Here is a 22,415-nt window from a genome sequence, read left to right on the forward strand (position 1 = left end):
CAATTGATTGTAATTTGTTCATCCGCAAGAGTTGACTATATAGAGATGTTGAGCCTCCAGAGTCCAGACCCACTAATATTTTACCGTTTGTTCTTGGTCTGCTCCAATTTGGACTGATTCTAACATTATATAATAACTTGTTATAATTTGTCATGACATCGTCAGCAATTAGGTGTCCAGTTACCTCCGGCTTTCGGGGTCCTGTGTTTGACATCATTGAGTGGCCAAATGACTATGTCCCATCGAGGTGTGATGTAAAATCAATTTTTTTTTTTTGTTAATTATAAAAAATTTAAATATTTATGTATATTTATTATTAAATATAAAATTATTATTTTTTAAAATATTTAAAAAAATTAAAAAATTATTATATTTTTTTAATTTCAAAAATCTAATAATTTTTTAATTTAAAATTTAAAAAAATCAATAATTTTCTCGTAAAATTTATAATTTTTCCTTACTATTATTATTTTGATGAGCAGAGTTTCTCAACCTTTATATTGACATTTCTCTCTTTCACAGAAGATAACAAACCAACGATATACAAATGGAAGAGTGAAGTAAAGTGAATAATATTAAAACATTATCCAATTTATTAAATCTGACTATCATTTTAATATCATATAAGTAAAACTTATTTTAAAATTTTAATTATATTATATTGATATCACCAATTCAATTTAATTAAATGGTTAAACCTTTTCGATCTATCAATTAACCATTTTGATTGGATTAATGTCAAATCTATATCTAAAAATATTATTGATAATAATTATATTATTTTTTAAAAAAAAGAAGAAGGTTGAGTGAAAACTAAATCTAAACTCCCTTGACTAGATATGATATACTAATTGTAATTTTTTATATCCAATTTTTAGATTTGGATTAAATATTAATCTAATTAAAAAGTTGATTAACCTAATCAATGATGTTAATACGAAATAATTAAAATTTAAAATCATATTTTATCCATACATGTCATGTCAGCTCGATGGTCGAATCAGTGCAACTTGATGATGCCGAATTTACTTATAATTTTATAAAACTGAAAAACTGTATGGCAATTTAAACAAGTTTGCAAAGGTCACCGACACGACAGATTGCTCTGTTTTCTTAGTCAACCGTCTAAATTGGCGGACCTTTTTTTTTTTTTTTAATTTATTTTGTTTTTTTGTTATCATTACCTTACCCAAAAGGAAAAACAATTACAGTTCATTAAAAAATTTTAGGAACAGTTTGAATGATTGGGTTGAGTAAAAAAAATTCGGATTTAACCCGATCAATGATATCTATTAATTTTGAATATATATTATTAAATTATATTTATTTTTATAATAATTTAGATTATATATTTAATTAATAATATTTAATTTATAATTTTTATATATAAATAATAATATATTATCATATGATTGAGTATTATTTTATCTTTAATTTTTAATTATCTAATCACATGATAATACGTCGTTATTTAATTTAATAGTTAAATATAGTAAATATAAACAATACTATACAAAATAGATATATAAATAATACATCATTATGTGATTGAATATTAATTTTAAAAACATGATAATCGAGGTATCTCTTTGATAGCTAACTCTCAAAATTGCAATTGTTCTTGCTAGATAAGAGATCTCCGTTGTTCCACTTGCAACTACACATGTCAATTAGATTGAGCCAAATGGAGGCTAGCCCAAAGCTTGAAATTTAGGCTCATCCCATGGGTATTCTAGGTCAGACTATGAGCCTAGATATTAGGCTTATGAATCAGTCTGACTCAATCTATCACTATTAAAAAATTTTAAAAAAAAAAAAAATAAATAAATGGTAGTTCGCTTTTACAGCTTTGCAATTGCTTCTGCCACAAGTAGAAGCCACAAAAGTTGTTTTAATTTTTTTATAAACAATCCAAATCTTTTCTGTTTTATGCATCTAATGTCAAATGAATTCAATTTATTTTAATCATTTAAATAAATAATATGTTATATATATTTTATTTATGTTTATAATTATACAGTATATAAATTAATTTATTTGTATTATATTATATTATTTTTTATTATATAATTACACTATTTTTTTACCATAAATAAAAAATTATAAATAAAATATTTGTGATACTATTTTCAATTTTAATAATTAAAAAATAATTTATATTTAAAATTTTTAATTAATATTTTTAGAAAATTGTATAAATAAGCTGATTCAATTAAGGTTCAATCCGACTCATACATCCAATGGCCGAGCCAGCCCGATCAATAGACATGTCTACTTGCTGGTCTACCACGAGTCGCATCAACTTCATGATCTACCACAAATCGCTTCTGTCTTATGCAACGGCGGTCAAATGTTGATGACTGCTGGCTTTGTTTGTTTGAAAGAAATAAAATGCCAAATCGCTAGGTCATATATCACGTCGCTATAAAATATCTTTAATTACCTAAAACATGATTTCAGAGGACACGCCATCGCCGCCGTGGCGGCAGCAGAAAGAAGAAGACGCCAAAAACATAAGAAAACCAGTTTGTGTGTAGAAATCAGCGTCAGCTAGCTTGTCTCTCATTGTTTTTTTATTACATAATATATTCAAATAAAATGAAATCAGGCCATGAGACTTATCGACTAAACGATTTCTATCTAGATGAATCCAACCCTTAAAAAAGGATCTTGATTACAAGAGATATTGACCATAAAGGCTTGCACAGCATGTTTTAATGGACAACCGGATACATACATACATACATACATACATATATATATATATATATATATATATATATATATATATATATATATATATATATATATATATATTAGAAGTGTAGACATTTGAAGTGGTCAGCATGTTGCTTGCAGCCATGGTTTCCATCAGCCATGGTCAGCATGTAGACATTTGCTCTTCTTCTTCATAACACTCTCTCACGTCCATCTTTATGGCTTCCTTGCCCTTGTAAATTCCTTGCAACATTTTCTTTTCTGGCTTCCTTTGCTGCTGCCTTGCTGCATTCTGAATCATCATCATATTCTTCTTTGATTGTTGCCATATTTTCTGGGTTTTCTTTTCCAAAAGTTTCACGATTATCATCAGAATTCAACCTAGCCCGCCCATTCGGTGGCGTAATCATAATGATTGACACATGCAAATTTGTTATGCTGATGTGTCAAACGATTTGACACGCGGCACACATGCAACTGAACTGCATTTGCCATAGGTATCCATCATCAAACTGCCAGTTTTAGCATAGTCAAAATCAGAGGTAGGTTAAGTCAACTCAACTCGGTTTGTAGACAATTAAATCATCGTGTTATTGATAAAAAAAAAAAATATCTTTTTGATCATTCTGAGCTAAGGTGCTCCTCCAAATTCAAACTCTACTTAAGCTCAAGCTTATTTCATGTTTGATAGGGGTGAATTGACAATTAATTTTAACTTAATTTGGTTTGAATTCAACCCAAGTTAAAAGCTTAAATCTCGACTCATATAGCCTTTTTTAAAAGCTTATAATTTCTCAAGTTATCTTGTCTTTAAGGATTAGATACAAATCAGGTTAAATCTAAATATGACTTAATTTAAAAAAATCAACTTAACTCGAAAAGAGTTAACTTGAGATTAGTGAATTAAGGTATAAACTCGAATTGAAAATAATTTAACATTAAATTCAATTTGAGTTAACTAAAAATTAAATGTTTAAATTAACCTGAATTTAACTTATTTCACAAAAATGAATTTACTCCTAAACTCAAACTCGATTTATTCGATCTAAATTCAAATTTTAACTCATACAATTCAGATCAGATGTAGCTTTAGTGTCTTCTTCTCCTACTAGACATTTTCATTTAATGGACCTCCACCATGTTGAAGATGATAGTTGTTTAGTGCCAAAAAATAGTAATTAGACTTTTTTTTTTAACCCAAAATTAGAATTTCAATTAATTTGATATACCTCTGATCAAAGGGTTGGTCTTGGTCTTAGGTTTGATGGTATGATAGATGACGTATTAATGATAGGTTAAATAAATATTAAAAAAAATGGATTTATAATGTAGTGGTTATGGTTGAATTCAAAATAAACTTATTTAAACTCATTAAGAGCTTTACTCGAACGAATATGAATTTAAACATGATATATATGAACTCGAGTTAAAATATATTAAAAAATTTTTTAAACGATGCCATACAAGCCACAAGAGAACCAAATTCGAGTGAATGAGTTCGGCTAACTTGAACCAAGAACCAAGTTCAGTTTACCTACATGGACATGAGTTGAACACGAACTTTCAATCCATAAAGCGAGTCAAAGACGAACGAACGAGTTATTCTTCAAGCTCGGTGAACTCCAATTGAGCCTGAGTTAAGGTGTCTCGAGAATGAGCCAAAAATAAGCTTCACCCTGTTTGAGTTCAGTTTGGTTTGAATTCAACCATAGTAATAGTATATATTGTATTTTTTTATAAAACTGAATCAGATAGAGTCTTAACAATTACAAAATTTTTCACTCTCTAACTTGACTAACATCACAATAGGTTAAATACAAATTTAAAAAAATATATAATCAAACAAAATTGTGATTTGATGACATGGTGCTAATATGAATTTAAACATTGACTTTTACAAGATTGACCAATGGGTCTCAATCTATTTGGTTCAACCAACATTCAAATTCAAAAAGATTTAGATAAAGTTTAAAATTAATCTATTTTCAAATTAAATTTAAATCTAATTTGTCCATCTTGAACGGATTGTTTTGTTAAAGGTGGATCTTAATCAAATCCAATCAAATTTCAAAAGCTGCATTGTGCTATTCTTTGTTGTACCTTTTAGACAGAATTCTTTTTACTCTCATTAAAAAAAATCAATTCTCTTTTCTGTTTTGAAAGTTTTTCATCTCAAACCGACGCATCACTATTTTTAAAATTACATATTATAATCACTAAATAATAATCATATAATCCCTCTCTCGTATACAAATCTAGTTGAACAATTATGTAAGAAACTATTCCATGGTTCAAAACTATTTATTATTAGGCCAAAATACATGTTGCCACCCAAGGTTTGATATAATTCAAAACTTTTTTTTGTCAATTTTAAAAAATTTAATTATTTATTTATAAATTAATTTATATTAAAAATCTCAGTTAAAGTTACCGGTAAAATTATCATTTACTAAAATATTTAAAAAATTAAAATTGTATCACTTTAACCTCATTAAATTTAAAAACCTAATAATTTCTCTTCTAAAATTTTGAAATACGTCACATCGAAAACGTCAAATTTTACCATAACCTTCGCTTTAATCTATCAAGAATCTTTCAAAATCACAACTTAAAAGGTTATAAGTCATATCTCAAGCCACCCTTGGGGTGACCTTGTCAATGCATTTTATACATTTAAACCAATTACAACCATTAATGTTGTTATTATTTGACCAAAAGACTGTTTCCTACCCGAGTTTTAATGTTAAAATAAATATACATCCATAAGGTTTAAAAAACCCAATGTCCTATCTATAGGTTAACTTCTATTAAAATTTTTTGTTAGATATAAAGATAAAATCATTATTTTACCAATAATATTAAAAAAAATAAATTTTATTAAGACTTCCCTTAGGTTTTAAAAACTAACAACTTCACCCTTGTGTAAAGTTTTCTAGCTTTGAAAGTAACATTCCCCACCACCTCCTCCCCTTCAAACCTAGGATTTATTTTCTTACCCTCTCTGATCACTAACAACAATGTTTTTGTCTAAAAACACACCGACCACCATCTCTTACTCTCTTTGGTCTGTGGCGAAGAGACATCTTCGTCGATTCTAGACAAATAACAAAAACACATTGATCTAGATGAATTGACAAAGCCTTATTGATTCCAGATGACTCTTTCTCATATCGGAGAGATAATGTGCAGTGTTTTGGTTTAAGTATTGTTGTTAGTGATTGGAGATGATAATCGGAGATGGTAAGAAAATAAACCATAGGTTTAGGATAAAACATGTTATTTTTCAAACCTAAAAGAAAACTTAATGAAATTTAGATTTTTTAATATTATTAATAAAAATAATAATTTTACTTTTGTTTCTATAATAAAAATTAATTTATACATAAAATTTTAAATTTTTCAAATTTTATTGATACATATTTGTTTTAACATTAAAGCTTGATGGGAGACAGTCCGTTGGCCTTATTATTATTACTTATTTTATTTTGAAGTTTGTAGTCATCAATCATTTATAACAAAATCTGAATTGACCCTGATCAGTTACTAATTTAATTTAATTAATTAGATATTATCAAAGATAAAGATTCATGCTTGATCAACTTGTACATTTCTCCCAAATTTACCCTCCAAAAAGTTCTATTTTTGAAACTGAAAAACTACAACTTGAAAACGTCACCTCTTTATCTTTTCTCTTTTTCTCTTCACTAATTTGCTGATGTAATTTGTCTGCAAATTCCTTTCCATTGAATCCATTTTTCAAATTTATCTCTATAAATTACATTTGTTTCAACGGCGGGAGAAGAGGAAAGAAAATCACTTGATTTCACCCTGAAAATTTCCCGGAAAACAGCTTTCTTGGCGAAAATTTTGGTTTCTTCGGAATTCTCGCACAGCTGGAAAAATACTTGGTTGGTTATGTTCTTTGAGTGAAAAGACTAAAAGGGTTTCTTTTTTTTTTTTTTTCTCGTTCTGAAAGAATGGCATGAAGATCGGAGAAGATGATCATGGGCTTGTGTGAACATGTGAAGACTGGAGCCTTATTACAAGTGGCTTTCTGGGGTTTTGAACTTTGATGATCTTTAGGTTAAAGTGATCAGGGTTTTGTGGATAGGCGATCAAAGGTGTGTTCTTTGTTCTGTTAAGGTTTTCAAGTTTATCTCTTTTAGCATTGTTTATTTTTGTTTTTGTTGTTTTGGTTTTGATTTTCATTTGTTTTTGTTGATGTGACATGTCATTTTTGTTGATGTATGGATAGTTCATGATAGTTTGTCGTCTCGTTTTTTTTGATTTAATGTTTGGGCTTGAATTTCTGAAAGCGAAATGCTAACTAAAGAGTAATTGAATTATTTTTGTGTCAATGTTTAGATATATGTATCTATTTTTTAGCCACACCAGTATTATAACATGTAATGTATGTGAAATATTTTTGGTCAAGAAATGATGAAGAGAACTAATTTGTAGTTTTAATTTTTAATTTCATTTCAAGGGTTGTGGTTCTTATTGTAGGTTACATTAGGGATTATTGAAACAGTGAATTTATTCGCCAGCTGCTAGTTAAGTTGGAGGAGTAGGGAAAAAACCTATTATGCTGGCTTATTATGGAGTGCATGAATTCAACAATTTTAAGTCTAGCCTATGGGTTGATGCATTTGTTAACGGTTGGAATTGTTTATCTGTAGCAGCTTCTATAGTTTGATGACACAAGTTTGGAAGATGATTAAACTGTCTTTCATGTTCTGTTTATATCTTTTAATTTCTTCTTTACTGAGGTATGAATCGTAATCTACGGTTCGATTTCCCCTTTGAGCAGTTTCTGAGGAAGTAAGAAATGTATGTGAAAAAACGAATATGGTTAATGTGATGTTCATTTGTGCAATTTATGTTCTGATTAATGACACAGCTTGGACGAGTCTTTAGACCTTATATTCTGCTATTACTATTTGGGTGTCTACAGTATTTTCCTCGTGTTGTGTACTATCTTTCAGAATTGTATAATAGCGATGATATTTTGGTTGTGATGCAGCTTCTGCTTGCCATGTATGCTGAATGTATTGTGACCTTTTGGTGATCACAGGTCTAATTTCTTCTTGATCCAATTTGAAATTATGTTTTTTATTGTCTTCAGCAAGTCAGTTTCCAAATAATACAAACAATAAAACATTATGGTAGCAAAAGGACATCAAAATAGTACAGACTCACCTAAGGCGGAGGTGGGAGAGATAGACACTAGTGCACCTTTTCAATCTGTTAAAGATGCTGTAACTCTCTTTGGTGAGGGTGCTTTCTCAGGGGAAAAACCTGCCATCAGGAAGGTGACACCTCACTCTGCAGAGGTACTCCTTTTTCTTGTTTTTTTCGTCTTGCAATAATGTATATCTGCACACTGCCTATTCCCATGGATCAAATTCTGCATTTCTGACTAAGTTGATGAGACTGGTACAAGCTTTCTTAGATTGGTCAGTGGATATTAAAAAAAAAGAGTGATTAGGACTGCACAGGATTCTGAATGTTAGAAACTAAAATAATCATTAAAACAAAAGGCATCCAGTCTCCACAGACATTATGAGAGTATTATTGTCTTAAGTGCTATGTGAACTTATAATAAGTACTAATTTGGGTACCGATGATGTTGTGTCACAATGTGATTAGATGTTACGTTATTCTTAATTTAAATTAACTCAATCACATGGTAACACATCATTATTGATATCCAAATTGGTACTTATTATAAATGTACATGGTTTTATTGTAAGATGAACGCTGCTTTATTCAAGATAGTACTCAATGGAGTATGCAAGCTGGCCTCTGCTGCTTTGTTTCATTCTATTAAGTAGTAAATGTCTTGATGATTAATATTTCTTCTCTTATCATCTCAAAAGTGTTTACTTTCTCTAATTGATAGTCATATAGTGATAGATGTAAGATATTTAGCTTCTCATCAATTTGAAGTATTGTTTATCGTTTTACTATTCTATTGGCAGAGAGTATTGGCCAAGGAGACTCGACTTCACTTGGCCCAGAATGAGCTGAACAAGTTAAAGGACCAACTCAAAAATGCCGAGAATACCAAGGCCCAAGCACTTGTTGAGCTTGAAAAGGCTAAAAAAACAGTTGATGATCTCAACAACAAACTCAAAGTCATTAATGAATCCAAGGATTTGGCAATTAAGGCAAAAGAAGCTGCCAAGAATCAGGCAAAGCAGATTGAGGAATCAAACAGTGGCAACCCTGCGGGATCTAAAGGTGATAGGGACCAGGGCTTGGAAACTGCAAGGGAAGAGTATATGAATGTGGTTAATGAACTGGATGCTGCAAAACAAGAATTGAGGAAGTTTCGTCAGGACTGTGAGGCAACCTTGGAGGCAAAAGTCACTGCCTTCAATCTTGCAGCTGAAGCTGAAAATGCTGCCAAAGCAAACATGGAGAGAGTTAATGAGCTCTCAAAGGAAATCTCTGATGTGCAGGAATCAATTGGGCAAGTGAAGCTTGCAACTGAGCAAGCACAGCAAGAGCATGCAAAAATATTTACTGACAAGGATGTTCAGAAGCAGTCATATAAAGCAGGTTTGGAAGAGTTGGCCAAGAAATTGAATACTTTGAAGAATCAGTTTGATCCTGAACTCACCAAGAACCTTGAAACACAATTGACTAAAACAATGGATGAGGTTGCAGCTCTGCAGAAGCAGATGGAAAACGCAAAGGCTTCAGATTTAGATTCTGTGCGAACTGTCACTTTGGAGTTGGATGATGCAAAGGGGTCTCTGCAGAAAGTAGTGGAAGAGGAAAGCTCCTTGCGAAACTTGGTGGAGTCTTTGAAGCAGGAGCTTGAGAATGTGAAGAAAGAGCATACTGAACTGAAGGCGAAGGAAGCTGAAACAGAATCTCTTGCTGGGAACCTGCATGTCAAACTCCGTAAAGCTAAGTCTGAGCTTGAAGCATGCGTTGCGGAGGAATCTAAAGTAAGAGGTGCTTCTGAAGAAATTACCTCAACGCTTAAACAACTATCACTGGAAACAGAAAATGCAAAACAAGAAGCTGAAGATATGAAGAGCAGAGCTAAGGAGTTGAAGAATGAAGCTGAAGCCACCAAAATTGCGCTTGAAGATGCAGAGAAGAAGTTGAAAGCTGCTCTGGAAGAAGCTGAAGAAGCAAAAGCAGCAGAGGCAATGGCCCTTGATCAGATTAAGGCCTTGTCGGAGAGAGCTAATGCTGCACGAGCAACAACTTCTGAGTCTGGTGCTAAAATAACAATCTCTAGAGAAGAATTTGAGTCATTAAGCCGTAAACTTGAAGAGTCTGAAACATTAGCAGAAATGAAAGTGGCTGCTGCTGTGGCCCAGGTGGAAGCTGTGAAGGCTAGCGAAAATGAGGCCCTGAAGAGGTTAGAGGCAACTGAGAAGGAGATTCAGCACATGAAGGCTGCCACTGAAGAGGCTTTAAAGAGGGCAGAGATGGCTGAAGCAGCCAGGAGGGCAGTTGAGGGAGAGCTCCGGAGGTGGCAGGAACGGGAACAAAAGAAGGCAGCTGAAGCTGCAGCTCGGATTCTTGCAGAAACAGAGATGTCATCACAGGCATCTCCACACCACCATCGGGTTCCAAAGCATAATTCATCAGAGAAATTTATTGAAGTTCGAAAGATGGAAAAAAACAAGACATTGTCTAAAAAAACTCTCATACCGAATATCAGCTTCTTTCATAGGAAAAAAAACCACGTTGAAGGTGGGTCACCATCTTATCTTCCTGGTGAAAAACCTGTATGACATTTGTGTTTACCAGACCTTTGTGTGATTAGGTATGGTTCAAGGAAAAACAGCTTTAAGCCCTTGGTTGTTTGTACATGTGAGGCCACTGGAATCAGGTTTCTATTATTTAGTCTGTTTGAGAGAGAAAGAGTTGCCACAAGATGAGATTGGTAGCACCTTCTCAAAAGAGCTGATCTTTCACTACTAAGCTCATTTGAATATGATCTTCTTTTGTAAGATTATGGAAGTGTGATCTTGTAAATGGATATTCATTGATTCAAATTTTGCCCCATTAATAAGCTTTGTTATGGCTTTGCAATTTTAGCAAATTCCTTCAGTTCTACTGTGAAGCTATCAAGGATAATTGATGCACTGAAACAAATCTGAGATACACATATAAAACATCAAACTTACACGAAGTGTGTCTTCGATAAGAAGTAAAGCTAGATTCAACCTTGAATTCAAATTTGGATTGAGCAAGTCAAGTTTAAGTCGATTTAGATATTTTAATTCAAATTGGTTTAAATTAAATTCAAAGTTAATATCATTTAATCTATAAATTGAATAGCTTTAAAGACCCTTTTTTCTTAAATTTTATTTGTACTTATTGTTGGATTTTTGTCTACAATAATAATAATAAATTAATTAATTATAAAAAATTCCCGGTAAAAAGTTATTAAAGAAGCTCAATTTACATCGGCTTTCTAAAATTAATTTACTTAAATTTACATAACATCCTATGATGCCACGTGTCCGTCCATACAAGAAGGATAAATTAAAAACCTAGAAGACCGAACTGAAGTCTTCATGTTCAAAACAAAATATTTTCGCTTCAGTTCCAATTCCACTGGAACTCGCTCTACTCAACTGACACCAAAAATTGCTCTTTGATTAACTTTCTAACTCGGTTAACACTCAAATTACTCGCCCACAATGTCTAACAGGGATGAGCCTTTGAATTTCACATCTTCTTCTTTGCCTATCATGGTCTCCGACCAGCTTGACAGCTTGTACACTGAGCCGGGAAGCGTTTCTCTCATGGGAAGCGCTTCTAATAGCTTTCAAAATGATGCCTTTTTGAGTGAAGGGAGTGGCAGTGTTCTTAGTAACGGTGGTGTTGATGCTGAGTTTGGGTTCTCTAGACCCGAGTTCAGGCTGAGTCCACTCGCCGGAACGGTCGATTTTTATGAGCGCCACGTGTTCTTGTGTTATAAAAACCCCGCTGTTTGGCCGGCGAGGATCGAGGCTGCTGAGTTCGATCGGTTGCCGAGGTTGTTGGCGGCTGCTGTTGGTTCTAGAAAGGCTGATATGAAGAGACAGGTTTGTAGTTCGTTATTAATGATGTGGGTTTGTTTTGTTTTCGATGAATTATTAGGGTTCTTTATGGTTTGTGAATTTATTGTGTTTTCAATAGTGGGTTGGGGTGCTTGATTTTGGAGTTAAAGTTTTGATATTTTTTAATTTTTAGTTTGGATTGAAGGGCTTCAAGCTTTGATTGTTGTGAAATTTTTGCCATTTCAAGTGAAATGATGAGGGTTTGTTTTTTTTTTGGAGGAATTGACGTGGGTTATTAATGTTTTGTGTATTTGATTTATGCTTTGAGAATGATTCTTGGTGCTTGATTAGTTCATTAGGAGGCTCAAGGTTTGATTTCTTTTTTCAAGTGTGGATAAGAGGGGCTTTAAGCACTGATTGATGTGAATTTATTTCATTTCTGGTCAAAGGATGTGAGTTCTTGGTTGCTTTTTCTGCTGGCTTTCTTTTGAGGAATGATTTAGCAATGTTTTGTTGTTGGTTGCTTCCGAATCTGGTAATTGTTTTTTGTTTTTGGGATGTGGGTTGCTTTGTTTGATGTTTGAGGGACTTTTGTTTACTATTTTAGTTTTCAAATGTGCATTGGTTTAAGTTTTGCGAGTTGAAGCATATTTTGATGCTTTGAAAGTTGCTTTTGTTTGTAGAGATTCATACAGTGTTCTACTATGAACTTGTTTGAACTTTGACATGAGTTGATTTTAGATTTTTAGTGATTTATGTTTCTGGTAGCTTGTGATTGAGTGTTTATGGGGGTGATTGAGAGATCTGGGTTTGAGGATTTTGAATGTTGGTGAATGAGTTTTGTGGTAGAGGTTAGGGTTTGGTGATGGGCCATTTGAGTTTTCTGTCAGAAAGTTACCTTATTAAATTAATAAGCGTAGATTTGCTTTATATACATATAGAAACTAATATCTCTTGTCATGCTTAAATAATTTTTTCTTTTGGGTTTAAGGTTAGTGTGTGGATAGGGAAGGAAATGATATTTCAGCTATGATTAGTCATGAATCTTCCTTTAGTGGTCATATTTAATGATGCTTTGAATTGTCTTATTCTTTGATTATGGTCCAACTGGAGAAGCCATGCGAAATCCAATAATTTCATATGCTATATGTGAAAGCATTCATTTTGTCATTTAAGTGAGTGGCATCTTTGATTACCTGAGATTTGAAAGATTCAGCTGCCTGAGCATTTATGATTTCTCAATTTTAAGAAGATTAAAATTTGTGATGAGAAGTGTATTTATTTGGAATGTTAATTCTGATGGTTGACTTTAAAAAAATTAGTGACCAGTCTTGTTATCAAAGAAGTCACAAACCTCATATCAACTTATTTCAAATAATGTTCTTGAGAATGAGGAAATGCAATCAACCTTATTTTTTGGATTTTTAAGAGCTTTTGAACAAATTTCTTTCTTTGAATCTTCTATCAGGTAGAATCATCTACTTTGGTGTATGGTGAAGACTACTGAATTTTAACCCTCTTGTCAGGGAGAAAATAAATCCGTATTTGTTTCTTTCAAATTTATCTTATGGAAGGGATGCCTTTGTGATATGTTATTAGCTTGTCTATGATGTTTTGTCTGGATTTTAAATTTTGATGTTCAGTGGTAGGCAAATGAAGGATAGCATGGCGGTACTCCTTGGTTGATTTATTCTTTCTATTATGTTCTCTCAGTTTGATCTTTTTCTTCTTAACTTATCATTCAATAAAACTATGTATACACACGTTGAGTACACAAAATGGGCACACAAATGATGTGAAATAATGTGATTAGGTGATTTTGAATTAAAGATAAAATGACATCTAATCACATAATTACATATCATTTGTGTACCCATTTTTGTACTAAGTTTGTACATGTAACATTGCTCCTTATCTTTGCCCCCTCTTTCTTCAGACTCGCTTAACAATATGTGAGGGTCATGATGGAACAGAAACATCCAATGGGGATGTATTAATTTTCCCAGACATGATCAGATACAGGTCAGCTATCTCTATCTCTCTTGAAAGTATGCTGAGATTTTTTTTCTCAAAATTACTTTTTTATCCTTTATTACTAAATTCGATGGTGTTAATGATGCAGGAGATTGACTCATTTTGATGTTGACACATTTGTTGAAGAAGTGCTTGTGAAGAATGGTGAATGGCAGCCCGGTACCCCTGAAACACTTAAGGGTTGGTATGTATTTGTTTGTTGTCATTGGTCCCGAGATCTTCGCTGTGGAGTTTGTGGACCTGTAGTGGTTAGTAGATTCAAAGAAGAAATAGAAACTCATGGTCTTCAGGGTAAAGTGTCTGTTAGCCCTTGTTCACACATTGGCGGGCACAAGTATGCAGGAAACGTCATAATATTTGGATCAAATATCAATGGAAAAGTTACTGGACACTGGTAAGGGGAAAAACGAATTTGTTTATTGATTGTTTTGAGCCAACTTTTAGCTTTTTTATATTTTGTTATCATAAGGTACAACTGATCATGGTGCTAGTAGTATTACTAAATATGATGAAGAATCTTATGATCTCTTCTGGGAATTATCGATAAAGAATGTTTGCTTGGTGGAAAAGTGAAGACAGAAAAGGAAGTTTAACTTGGAGAAAATGCAGTCACAGAGAATAGAGGAAGAATCAAAAGAGTATAAGAAAATACTAAGCATTAATATATCTTAATGTGTTATATACAAGCTGATGTGGTGTCAGGTTGGACGATTCTCTATCTTTTTTGTCACCAAACTGACATTCTAGACCGATAATTTGGCTGAAGAGATCATAAGATCATTTATACGCAATTAGTTATTTAACCATTTGAAGATTTATTTTTTTGTTTTCACAATTTGCAGGTATGGTTATGTTACCCCAGATGATGTGCCTCTATTACTTGAGCAGCATATAGTGAAAGGAGAAATTGTGGACTGGCTGTGGAGGTAACTATTTCATTCTTTTTTTTTTTTTTTTTTTAAATTTACCACTTGTCTCAAGGTTCTAGGCTTTTTTAACTGGTTTTTGTGGCGGTTTCCCGATTCACGCACTAATCAGTACTCATACTCAGCAGTCTATAGTCAAGTACAGTTACAATGGAGCTAATCAACCTTTTGTTATACGTTTTAGCTGTAATATCGGATCTCATGGTAAATTGTGGTTGGCTCCTTTAATCTGAATGACAGGCCACGTGATTGATAGCTATATTTTCTACTCATGTAGAAGAATGGGTAGATAATAGTGCAAAACTGATCACACTCATTTTCTTGTTCTGGTGCTGATTCTGCTTAGATGGTCTTAAGTTTGTTAAGTATGTTTTCTCAAACATTGTCATTTTGATTTCAGGGGTCAGATGGGTTCATCGGAAGAGGAACAGAAGAAATCTCAAGAATTAAGGCTCCAACTAAATGGCGAAAATGCGGTGAGCAGCAGTGAAGAAGTGATGCTACAGGGACAATTAAACCAGGAGAATACTGCAGCTTGTAGATCTCAAGGTGAGTTTAAAGGGTGTTGCAAGCAAAATGGAGACTCTTGTTGTCAGAACCCCACTGTACCAGAAAAACTAGACAATTCGGATGCTAATGAGAAGGCTAAAGTTCTAACTGAAAAGAAGGAAAGCAGCAAGAAACTACTTTCGCAAACATGGTTTGAAAGCTGGGAGCGTGAAGATACTTATGCAACCCTTGCAGTTGTCTGTGCCGCTGTGTCTGTTTTCATTGCCTACAGTTGCTACAAACAGCTGGGATAAAACCTCGAAGCAACGTTGAAGTGAATGTGTGTTTGTTTGTATAATGGCTCAAAGCCACCGCCTTCTCCTTTCTGTTATCTTCAAAATGTAATGCATCTGCAGAAAGATCTGGAATATGAAGGCAAAATGGCTTGAAGGAAAGCATTAGTTAGATATGTAAATTATTATTAATGATATTTGAAATTTGAATTGTTTCTTTTTACTCTTATGTTTAGACTGTACCTGTACATATATGGTGGCACTATTTTCTTGCTTTGTGGGAGCTTTGGTTGGTAAGTTATATGATGTTCACTGCTTGTTTCTAACCTTAACAAGCCCTTAATTCGTGCTTCAATTTTAGTTTTAAGAATTATGTCTGCTTGCTGTGATGTTTTCAGTTCAAGGTCATTTGGTTGCCAACTTGAGTTTGAGGTCGAGATCATTTGAAAGGTCGAAGGGGTGAATCACTGATGATTCTCAAATTTGAGCAGAGCCGTCAAGTACAAGACAAGCTTGTGAACAGTATTATAATCCATGTGATCGGTTTTCACCATTTAAAGGTGAGGCCACATGTTTTGGATTTGTGGATTCAATTTGAATTAAATTGAATTGAGTACAAACAAGGATTGACTCAAATTTAGTTTAAATCTAGAATGACTAGCTTAAATATGAACTTAAGGGTGTTCAAACTAGGATTAGATTTGACTCGAATCGAGTTCAAGCTCATCTATGCTCAAGTTTTGCTTGTTTCAATAGATTCAAGCTCGAGCTTGAGCTTATTTTAAAAGTGCTCTAGTTCAGCTCGTTTGAGGACAATTGAGTTTGAGTTCAAATTCGAGCTTAAATGGAGCTTTAAACTTGTTTGGATATTAAAACAACAACGCTATGATTGTATTGATCAAAACAACATTTTAATTTATTCATATCAAATTTTTTAGGCCTGTGAGCTTTACGAGCCAAACATCCCTAAAACTTGAACTTATAATTTTTAAACTCTCAAATGCGAGCTTAAACTTGCTTGAGCCAAATTCATTTCAAATTTGTTTGAATTGAACTCGAACTCAAACAAATTTGACTCGAGTCTAACCTGAGTTTAAATTGATAAACAATATTGTCGAAACGATAGACGTAATACGGAAGATGTAAATCAGCTACAAACCCACGAACTTGTCTCCAACACAAGTTTAACTCAGATAAAGAAAAACATGGATCCGAGTTTGAGTCCAAATCAGATTAGCTTGAATCCACCCTTGCATGAAGTTAATGCTATTATGTTCTGAATTTGTCAAAGAAACAAGCTTGTAAACAGCAGGGTCAAAATCCATCACATTATAAGCTTCGCTCATTCACGGCCTTCAAACGCATAGAAATGGATGAAACATACTGTGATTGAAGAGATGATAACCAAAACAAATTGAAGGAACTAGAAAAGATTGTGTTAATCATATAAAATTATTTTGATCATTTCAACTTATACAAAAGACTTCACACAAAAAGTTTGCATTTTCACTAATACCTAATACAAAGTGCTTAATTTCATGCAGACAGTCTCAAGTCATACAGGCAGTGCCTTGCCTGCTGCAATGGCACTTGCCATGGAAGCTTATAACGTGCAGAAGAGAACTCTAGCATTTAAAAATCAGAAGAGCTTTACTCTGTTATCAGTAGAATATGAAAAACCACACAAACGTGGTGAGAGTGTGAAGCTACAACAAATTAGTTATTGCATCTCTTGCATCAATCTGAACCTGGTGCAAGCCAATGCTACATTATAATGGCTTAAGTACAAAACCTCCATGGCTCAACATCACATGTGACAGAGGCCATAAAGTGTTGGGAATTGAGGACAATGCATTAGCCACAAATGTGTAATTAGTATTCTCTGAAATTCTAATTATCCGTCAACTTTGGGGCCGCTCAATGTCTTCATGAGTCCATTCTTGCCAAGCCTGTGAAACTCAGACTCTATGGTCTCTGCAATCTTGGCATCTTCAGGGTCTGGCTCAGGGACATCTACATGAACTGAGCCATGTCGTATTATTGGTGAAACGGATTCCATAAGCACAGCTTGCTGTTTTGTGTAATTGTAGAGCATTTGATGGAATGGGTGGTCCAAAGAGAAACAATTTTGGATAGTTCCATTCTGGGATGACCCGGAACCTTCATTTCGACAAAAATGTGGGAGGGAATCATAATCCATTATCTGAAGAAAATGCATAACAATGTCAAAGTACTGTATATTTTATCATGCCCGGTACATTCACAGCTGTCTACAAAGCAAAAAGTAACCAAAGAGTTTAACATTATTTGGAGTGCTTTTATGAAAACAAATAAGACATGGTCTAAAGTTACCGTACTTTCAAAGTTCTAGCAGTATATATTACAAGAAACTAGACTTGAAAATCACAACATGAACAAGAAAGGCAAAAGAAATGCAATAGGGTAAACTCTTTCCTTACCTTCAACAACTCGTCTCTCCCATTCCCTTGCAGCACTTGAATTTTTCTCTTTGTCCTTTCTTGCAGAAGAGGCTTTACAACCTGCAAAGGTCTGAAACTATTAGATTTTAATCTATTTTTGGGTGGGAAAGAAAGAGTAGGAAAGAGAGGTGGAGAGTGAAGATTTATTTTGATATAAATATGATGAGGATTGTAAACCTTCCAACATGCTGAAAACATGTATGGGACATTGACAATATAATATGTTTCAGTCTTCTCTGGATAATTCAAGTCATCTACTGTCGATATTGCAGTCATTAGCTGCATCATAAGATCAAAAGTGAGAATAAGCTTCCGGAAAAAAAATCTAGCTGCAAATAGCTGACTGATTCTGTTCTTTTTTTCTTTTCTATTATTTGTGGTAAAGTCTTGCTTTATATATTTTAAAAGTTAGATCTTCTATAAATTTAGATCTTGAAGATTGATAGATTGTTAAACTTGCGGTAAGAATAAATGGCACTGGCAAATTCAACTGACAAGTTTCTTAAAGGCAAGTTCGACTTGTTCCACTTCATTTTTCCTCCAACAATGTCATTAAGTTTCTACAGCATGACAGAATACTATGCTTTTCATATCAAGCCATACCTTTATCTGGTTCAGTGCTGACAGCTTTAATCCAGTCATATCCAAAACCTTCAGACAGGTACTAATGTGCCGTTTGTACTTTTTAGATGCAGCAGGCTATAACATAAGCAGCGAAGTTAGACTCCCAGATACATTACAGCAGAACAATGGACAAGAGATCTCAAGAATATTCTTACCAATACTACACGATCCCTATATTCATTCATTTGAATGTGTGATTGCAGATAATAATTCACCTAAAACAAAAAGATATACAGTACGTACAACAAACAAATTTCCATATATGACATACCAAAAAACATAATTTATGATACACTTACAGATGCTTTGTCATATGTGCTTTGCCCAACACCAACTGCAATTACAGGAAGACCCTGAAGATTTTATTTAAAAAGAAAAAAAAAAAAAAGAAAAATCATAATTTGGAACTTTTGATTGATTAATCACCATGAAAGTATATGAATGCAACAATCATTTCCTCCGAGAAAAAAAAAACTAATGAAGAAGCAATTCCACACAGAAATTCATGACAAACAGAATTTCAATTGCCAAACCAGCTTAAGCAAGCTAATGGTAGGATCACTGCAATGAATAATTATTTTTAACATGGATATACCTCTTTTGAGTAGCCCGAGAGACCCATTAGCTGAGAATCTCGCACCGCTCTATATAATTCAGCAGGGACAATAGGTCTCTGCAAATAGAAAAGCAGAAGCAATTTTGGAATAAATCATTAATATCAACAAAAGCATTTGGTTTGGCTTATTTATTTTCGCTGTTAATGCATTTTATAACATGGTGGTGGAAGTTTGGAACATATCCACACCATCCCTATCAAAACCTTGCTAGTTAGCCCACACGATTCAGTGGCTACGTTCTCTATGAATTGGGTGTCAGTCTAAATAAACAAGAGAACTCCCTTTCTTTTTCTTAAGTATTTGATATATGGTCAGAACTCGGTCCGTAAGCAAAAAGGAAAAAAAGAAGTGAAAACAGCTTGTTACAAATCTAAATGCAAGCACCATTAACCAAAACTCACCGATAATATATTGTCAATGTCATTCGTTACCCTCCATTTCAAACAATCAATCAACTGGCACAATTAAACACCATTAGGAAAGAAACAAAAATCAATGTTATTTCAAGAAGATAATATATAACATAACTTATCAAGAGCAAAATTTTCGACAAAAGACCATAAATCTAACCATTTTGTGCGCTTTTGAGACATTCCAGTCCCTAGCTTTGAGAAACCGCTCCAATGTCGCAGTTGGATTACCTTGGTGCATATTCTGGAGATTACTAGACAAACTTAAAGATCAAACTGAAATCTCACAAGCACATGTACAGAATCATGCCAGCATGCAGATTAAACACAACTTTAGCTGTCTAGTCAAGCTAAATCAAAAAGGAAGAAATTGAAGACCCGATTTTGCAACAAACCAAGACACTGGTAATCTTCTGGCAAATCAAATACAATGTGAAGATCAAGTCAAGATTTCAAATTTAAAACAGTCAAACGATGATAATAATAGGGAAAAAAAAAAACAAACAGAAACCAAAATCTGAAAATGACCCAACAGATCTTCACTGAACCCAAAATTCAGAACATTGATTAATCAGACAACAGATAGATCAGAACCAATAATCAAGAAGCCAAAAACAGTAACACCCAGATCAAATCTCAGTTTTCATCAAGTACAAACAAAACTCAATGATTGAATAAGTCTCATTTGAGTCAAAATTTCAATTATCAAGACTCTCAGAAGCTAAAATCCAAAACTGAGACTAAAATTTCCATGCTTTTTCACTTCCATTTTCCCAGCATCCAATTCAAATATAGATCCAACAAACTTATAAAAGGAAAGTAGAAGCCAAGCTAACCTTAAATGCCTCCTTCATTGACTCATCCGCCACTGTAAAAAAAAAAAAAGGTTGAAAAAATTACAACCTTTCAAACAAACTGCAATCCATTATAGATCGTATAAGAAGATCAGCACAAAATGTGAAGTGAATTCATTCTTCAAAGCTCACCATCTTCTATCAAAGACTGAAGCTGCTTCATTGCTTCTTCATGAGCCATACCCAATTTTTCGGTTCTTCTTGCTCAGAAAAATTAAAAATTTACTAGAAAATCTTGGTGAAACTCAACTGGGATTGGTTCAATCCTTGATTTGGTTCTCTGTATTTATAAATTTCAGAGCTCCAAATGAGAAAAAAATGGAAAACAAAAAATTAAAATGGACCAGCCATGGCTAGAGAGAGAAAAAGGAGAAAATGTATTTATATAGAGAGATAAAATGGGAAAGAATATTATTCAAATTTTCAATAATAAGACTAAAATTAAATGCATTTGGCCTTTTTTTTTTTTTTGGGTAATTCAAAAGCTAAGAAAGAAATTAAATCCAAAATATTATATGCCTCCACCAAAGTGATTTTTTATACTTTTATTGAGAATTTAGAATACATTCGCTAACGAATAGTTTGAATAATAAAAATATAATTTATTTTAATAATATATTAAAATTAAAATTTTAAATTATTTAATTTAATAATTATAAGATCGATTATTAGATCATAATTTATTTTAGTTAGTATAATTATTTTAACTTCAAATAAGTGATTTAACTTAAATGAAAATTTTTCATTATTAAAAAAACTATTATTTTATATTTAATTTAAACTTAAAACTAAAAACTAAGTATATATAAATTTATTTTTATCAAAATAACGTGTTAAGAGACTATATTGATAATGTATTTTATATTAAAAATATTATAAAAATAGTATGATAGGTAATGTAAAAATAATTGGATTACAATATTTATATTATGTATTAAGAGAGTAAAATTTTAATTATATTATAATTTTGTTTTTATTTATTAAAAAATATTTATTTCCCTATTATTGATGTATAAAATATTATTGATCAAAATAATCTAATAATAAATTTTGAGTTTTTATAAAATAAAAATATTTAATTACATAATATAATATATAAAATATATATATATTTATATATTAAAATAAATACACATAACTTTTTTTTTTTTAATATGTTGTGGTGATAAATGCACTTAATGGACATAAGATGTAAGTGGGTCAATTAGATTAGAGCACTTGCATGCCAAATAAATATTATATTATTTTTTTTAATTTAGAATATTGAAAAGAGGAATATATTTATATGGTTGGAAATACACATCACTAATATTGACTTATATAAAAGCTACTATTAATTGTCTTGTCAATAATTAATAATAATAACTTGTTACTTATTATGGATGTACAGCTAACATTCCATTAAGTCAAGTAAATATTATTTTAAATAGGAGAAAAAGCTTAGTCCCACCCAAGGTTTAATGCGAATCCAAAGCTTCATAAGTTATATTTTGAATTTTTAAATATTTATTTTTTTGTTAAACTTTTTTATTAAAATTAAAGGTAAAATTATTATTTATTAAACTATATTTAACAAATTAAAATTTTATCAAATTTTTTCTTTTTAATTTAAAAAATTAACAATTTCTTTTCATTCAAAGTTTGAAAAGTTATCAAGTCTTTTATAGGTTTTTTTTTTCTATTTCTTCAACCATCGTTTTCTTTTCGGTGGACAGCTAACCTTCCCTCTATTGTCTTTTCTCGTTGATGCACAAAGATTAGGTTTCATTTTTGTTGGATAAAGACAAATTGTCTTCTTTTGACGAAAAATATTTACTTTAATCCTAACAAAAAAATTTAATATAAAGGTAAATATTTGAGTTTTCAAAATATAACAGATACAACTTTGGGTTTGCACCAAACTTTGGGTGGGAATAAGTCTTTTAGCCTTATACATATAATGGGTGTATAATT

At 32.3% G+C, this 22,415-nt stretch overlaps 3 protein-coding genes across 8 annotated transcripts; 2 read left to right on the forward strand and 1 right to left on the reverse strand.

Moving 5' to 3' along the window:
- The first annotated feature begins 6,386 nt into the window (after positions 1-6,386).
- On the forward strand, positions 6,387-10,784 carry LOC123202324 (WEB family protein At5g55860-like). Of its 2 annotated transcripts, none has more exons than XM_044618195.1 (3): positions 6,387-6,839; positions 7,742-8,051; positions 8,700-10,784. In XM_044618195.1, the coding sequence occupies exons 2-3, from the start codon at positions 7,881-7,883 to the stop codon at positions 10,476-10,478; spliced, it is 1,950 nt and encodes a 649-aa protein (XP_044474130.1). In that variant the 5' UTR covers positions 6,387-6,839; positions 7,742-7,880; the 3' UTR covers positions 10,479-10,784. The 2 variants fall into 2 exon arrangements, with proteins under 2 accessions (XP_044474130.1, XP_044474129.1); XM_044618194.1 differs by having other exon boundaries at positions 7,844-8,051.
- A 480-nt stretch (positions 10,785-11,264) lies between these two features.
- Positions 11,265-15,706, forward strand: LOC123202353. The gene is made up of 5 exons (XM_044618239.1): positions 11,265-11,780; positions 13,672-13,757; positions 13,858-14,163; positions 14,612-14,695; positions 15,096-15,706. The coding sequence occupies exons 1-5, from the start codon at positions 11,394-11,396 to the stop codon at positions 15,496-15,498; spliced, it is 1,266 nt and encodes a 421-aa protein (XP_044474174.1). The 5' UTR covers positions 11,265-11,393; the 3' UTR covers positions 15,499-15,706.
- Positions 15,707-16,891: 1,185 nt separating this feature from the next.
- On the reverse strand, positions 16,892-20,831 carry LOC123202315 (phosphatidylinositol/phosphatidylcholine transfer protein SFH9-like). 5 transcript variants are annotated; one of them, XM_044618185.1, is made up of 11 exons: positions 20,595-20,831; positions 20,445-20,476; positions 19,769-19,852; positions 19,600-19,653; positions 19,177-19,254; positions 18,881-18,934; positions 18,737-18,796; positions 18,561-18,656; positions 18,135-18,236; positions 17,937-18,017; positions 16,892-17,637 (listed from the first exon to the last, which is right to left on the reverse strand). In XM_044618185.1, exons 1-11 carry the CDS (start codon positions 20,641-20,643, stop codon positions 17,515-17,517), a joined length of 813 nt encoding a protein of 270 aa, XP_044474120.1. In that variant the 5' UTR covers positions 20,644-20,831; the 3' UTR covers positions 16,892-17,514. The 5 variants fall into 5 exon arrangements, with proteins under 5 accessions (XP_044474120.1, XP_044474116.1, XP_044474118.1 ...); XM_044618181.1 differs by having other exon boundaries at positions 16,892-17,680; positions 20,595-20,829; XM_044618183.1 differs by lacking the exon at positions 19,177-19,254 and having other exon boundaries at positions 16,892-17,680; positions 20,595-20,829.
- Positions 20,832-22,415: the final 1,584 nt, after the last annotated feature.

The sequence above is a fragment of the Mangifera indica genome, chromosome 18, assembly GCF_011075055.1.
Source record: "Mangifera indica cultivar Alphonso chromosome 18, CATAS_Mindica_2.1, whole genome shotgun sequence".
NCBI classification, from domain to species: domain Eukaryota; kingdom Viridiplantae; phylum Streptophyta; class Magnoliopsida; order Sapindales; family Anacardiaceae; genus Mangifera; species Mangifera indica.

Coding starts and splice junctions, on each gene's coding strand:
- LOC123202324 (XM_044618195.1), top strand. CDS start 7,881: ATGGTAGCAAAAGGACATCAAAATAGTACAGACTCACCTAAGGCGGAG. Junction 8,052..8,699: donor TGACACCTCACTCTGCAGAG/GTACTCCTTTTT, acceptor TTCTATTGGCAG/AGAGTATTGGCCAAGGAGAC.
- LOC123202353 (XM_044618239.1), top strand. CDS start 11,394: ATGTCTAACAGGGATGAGCCTTTGAATTTCACATCTTCTTCTTTGCCT. Junction 14,164..14,611: donor GGAAAAGTTACTGGACACTG/GTAAGGGGAAAA, acceptor CACAATTTGCAG/GTATGGTTATGTTACCCCAG. Junction 14,696..15,095: donor ATTGTGGACTGGCTGTGGAG/GTAACTATTTCA, acceptor TTTTGATTTCAG/GGGTCAGATGGGTTCATCGG.
- LOC123202315 (XM_044618181.1), bottom strand. CDS start 20,643: ATGGCTCATGAAGAAGCAATGAAGCAGCTTCAGTCTTTGATAGAAGAT. Junction 19,654..19,768: donor TCTCAAAAGCGCACAAAATG/GTTAGATTTATG, acceptor TAATTGTGCCAG/TTGATTGATTGTTTGAAATG. Junction 18,237..18,560: donor CAGCACTGAACCAGATAAAG/GTATGGCTTGAT, acceptor CTTATGATGCAG/CTAATGACTGCAATATCGAC.